This window comes from Tupaia chinensis, unplaced genomic scaffold (genome assembly GCF_000334495.1).
Source record: "Tupaia chinensis unplaced genomic scaffold, TupChi_1.0 Scaffold141372_1, whole genome shotgun sequence".
In the NCBI taxonomy this organism is placed as follows: domain Eukaryota; kingdom Metazoa; phylum Chordata; class Mammalia; order Scandentia; family Tupaiidae; genus Tupaia; species Tupaia belangeri.
Window position 1 is genome coordinate 232,893 of NW_006201235.1, and position 3,630 is coordinate 236,522.

At 39.6% G+C, this 3,630-nt stretch overlaps 1 protein-coding gene across 1 annotated transcript in view; it reads right to left on the reverse strand.

The window, feature by feature from the left end:
• The window catches only part of TTC5 (tetratricopeptide repeat domain 5), a 26,641-nt gene that overhangs the window by 20,232 nt on the left and 2,779 nt on the right, over positions 1-3,630 (reverse strand). The window contains exon 2 of the mRNA XM_006163064.2: positions 960-1,092. Coding sequence (XP_006163126.2) covers positions 960-1,092 — 133 coding nt within the window. The remainder of the gene's footprint in view (positions 1-959; positions 1,093-3,630) is intronic.

Here is a 3,630-nt window from a genome sequence, read left to right on the forward strand (position 1 = left end):
GGGCAGGTAGAGTGGTGGTTAAGGGAGCTGGACTCCCACAAGGCCAACCTTGGTTTGGGTCCTGGACCTGGTGGTTGGCTTTCTCACTTTCCCTCTCTCTCTCTCACTCTAGCTCTGCCTCTCTCTGGTCAAATTACAATAATTAAATAAAGTTAAATTAAAAAAATAATAATTCTTTAAAAAAAAAAGGTGAGACAATGGATACCTGAATCAAGGTCAAGGGGGTTAGAGTTTAGTCAGTCAACAATAGGAATCTTTAAAGAAATGAGAAGAACTTCAAAAAGTTGATGGAATAATAGAATTAAAGTACAAGTTTATTTTGGTAAAGAAAATTCTGAAATCCATGCATATTTTCTTAATAATATACATTTTCCATCACCTTTATAAAGATCCTCCCCCTATACTTGAGCAAAGAAGTAGGCAAAAGGGTAAGATTAAATGTATAAAGCAGTAATTTAGAAGGATAGCTAGACTTCAGTCATTATATAAGTTAATTTGGAAGTAAAAGAAATTTGGAGGCAAAAAGATCACTTAAGAAGATTACTGCAACAGTTCAAGTATGCTTTTCTTCCATGCTATTTGCTATAATTGAACTTTATAAAAAGTAGCTTAGGTGGGGACTAGCAAGTGGCATGGTGGTTAAGGTGCTGGATACTCCAATATGGCCAACCACAGCTCTAGTCCCGGACCTGGTGGCTTTCTTTCTTGCTTTCCCTCTCACTCTATGTCTCTATCTAGTCAAACTGAAATAAATGAATGAATAAATAAAATTAAATAAACATTTTTTTAAAGTAGCTTAGGGAATGAAATAATCATCCCACACAGAGGCCCTTAAAAGAAATATTTTGTTGTACCATCTTATAGCAGCCACAAATAAGATACCAAAAAGTCTACAAAGAGAGAACAAAACTCTATCCCATTTCAATGATGAACAGGCATACTCTTCGGGGCTCTCGTACCCATTACTTCCTCCATCTGCTGCAGGGTCTTTTCCATCTCCTCTTGAACATCCTGCTGTTTCCGTCCAGCATCTTCAACATTATGTGTCTCAAAATAGCAGTCTCGAAATGAATAGAGCTGATCCACCAGTTCCTAGGAAGTGTAAAGACAATACCATTAGATGGAGAGAACAATGCATAAGAAGAATTGGAAACTAGTTATCCATATCGCCTATTGGTCTAGAAATACTGATTCTCTTATCTCACCTAGAAATGGTACAATAGACTGGGGGACAGTCTATCAACCACAGATCATGAGGAGAAGCTGCTAGTATCCCCTGCCACTCTCCGGGCCCCATGTTTTCCCATGGCAGTCTCTGCACCATGAAGACAGCTCCCTCTCTGACAACTCCAGCAGGGTTTCTAACATGACTAACCACTTCCCATACCACAGTGGGAAGGAGGGAAGAACTCTGCAACTTGAGATAAACCAAAAGTTAACAAGATCATTCTTTTTTTTCTTTTTTTCTTTTTTTTTTTTTTTGAGAGGTTTTCGCTATAGGGTACGTGCGCTCGCCAGACAGACAGAGAGAGACATAGAGACAGAAAGCGAGAAATCACCCCCCAGGGGGGATGGTCACGCCGCAATCCCTTCTCCTCCATTCTCCTCTCAGGATCTTGGGCACGCACGCACACACGCCCGGTGTGAGTTTTAAGCCACTGGGTCCAGGACACGAACCACGGTCGACTATGTGGGAGTCCAGCGACATAGCCATTACGCTAACTGCTGGTTCCCAACAAGATCATTCTATCTGGTTCTGGTCCCCAAAAGATAAAACCCTGAAACTTACCCTTAAAACTGGACTTCCTAAAAAAACTATTTGTCCCTGATTTTTCCTATGTTGGTATCTGAAAATACAACATGACCACTGTGACTGTAATAAACATGAAAGTCATTTTCAACCACAAAAAGACAAACTTGAACTTGGCAACCTTGGTATTTTTGCAGGATTTTGTTTTGTCAAATGCTTACTGTGTATATGGACTTTTTTGTTTGTTTTCTCTCATTTGGGTTTCCTTGTCAATTCATCCTCAGGCTATCTTGCATTTATTACAAGTAAATGTTCTCTTTCCTCTTTTAAATGCCTCTGAGTCTTTCTGTAATTCCAAGAAAAGGTTTTATATTATTTATTCTTTACTGAATCTAAAATTTGGAGTACCAACATGATGCCTCAAGTAGAAAATTCCACACCTGACTTCATATGATGGGTCATGGTGAAAATGCCACTATTACAAAAATATTGTCTAATATTACCTTCAAGTTATGTGTGTAAGATGTATATGAAACACAAACGGAGGCCAGTAGGTAGTATAGTGGTTGAGGGCACTGGATTGCCACATAGCCAACTGTGGTTTGAGTCCCGGACCTGGCAACTTGCTTTCTCACTTTCTCTCTTGGGCTCTTTCTCTCCCCTTCTCTGGTTAAATTAAAATAAAATAAATAAATGGAAACACAAACAAATTTCATATTTAGACTGGATCTCATCCTCAAAATATCTCCTCATACATATTTCCAAATTCCAAAGTCCAAACACTGGTCTCAATCATTTCAGATAAGGGATATACAACCTATAGTCCAATCCCCTCAAATCTTATTAACTACCTCCACAGCACATTCTAAATTCATCCATCTGTCTCCATTTCCCTCTGGCCATTCTGTACTAAATCAACTTCAATATTTGCCTGTACTAATGCAACAATTTCTTTTCTTTTTTTCATTTAACTTTATGTATCACCATCATCATTTTTTTTTTCCAAGTTTACCAGACAGAGACAGAGAGACAGAAAGAGGGAAAGTTAGAAAGTAAGTCGCCAGGTCCAGGACTCAAACCATGGTCAGCCAAGTGGGAGTCTAGCACCCTCAACTACCACACCACCTGCCCACCCCTGTAATGCAGCAGTTTCTAAACTGATCATCATGTATCTATTCTCTCCCATTCACCTCACTATAGTCAGAGTGATCTTGTAAAAATGCACACCTTGGGACCAACAGATGTTGTAATGGTTACATCACTGGATTTCCACATAGTCCACATTGTTCAAGTCTCAGACCTGGCAGCTTGAAATTCACACGAGGTGCATGTGTGTGCATGCCCAAACTCCCAGGAGGAGAATGGAAGAGAAGGAACTGTGACATGACTATCCCCCAAGAGGGTGATTTCTCACTTTCTGTGTCTCTGTCTCTCTGGACCCGATCGCAAAAATCTCTCCCTTTAAAAAAAAAAAAAAAAAAAAAAAAGCATACCTTCCACACAACCCTCAAATAATAGTTTCTCATTGCAGATAAAATAAAAACCCAAAACCCAACTCCTTATCATAGCCTACAAGATGGAATGATCGGACCTCTCACCACTCACCCTGCCAAAAAAGTTCACTTCTGATCACCCTTCCTCCTACAACTCTCAAGCCACAATGGTCTTCATATAGTTCCTTAGATCCATCAAGCTCAATCCCACCTTGAGGACTTTACACACGCTTTTCCCTATGCCTGAACATTCTTTCCACAGTTTCTGCATTATTCATCCTTCATCATCAATTAGGTCTCAACTCGAATATTAACTTCTCTCAGAGGTTTTCCCTAACTACCCAAAGTAACCCATTCCTTCCTTTTCCCACTGTTAAATCATACTCT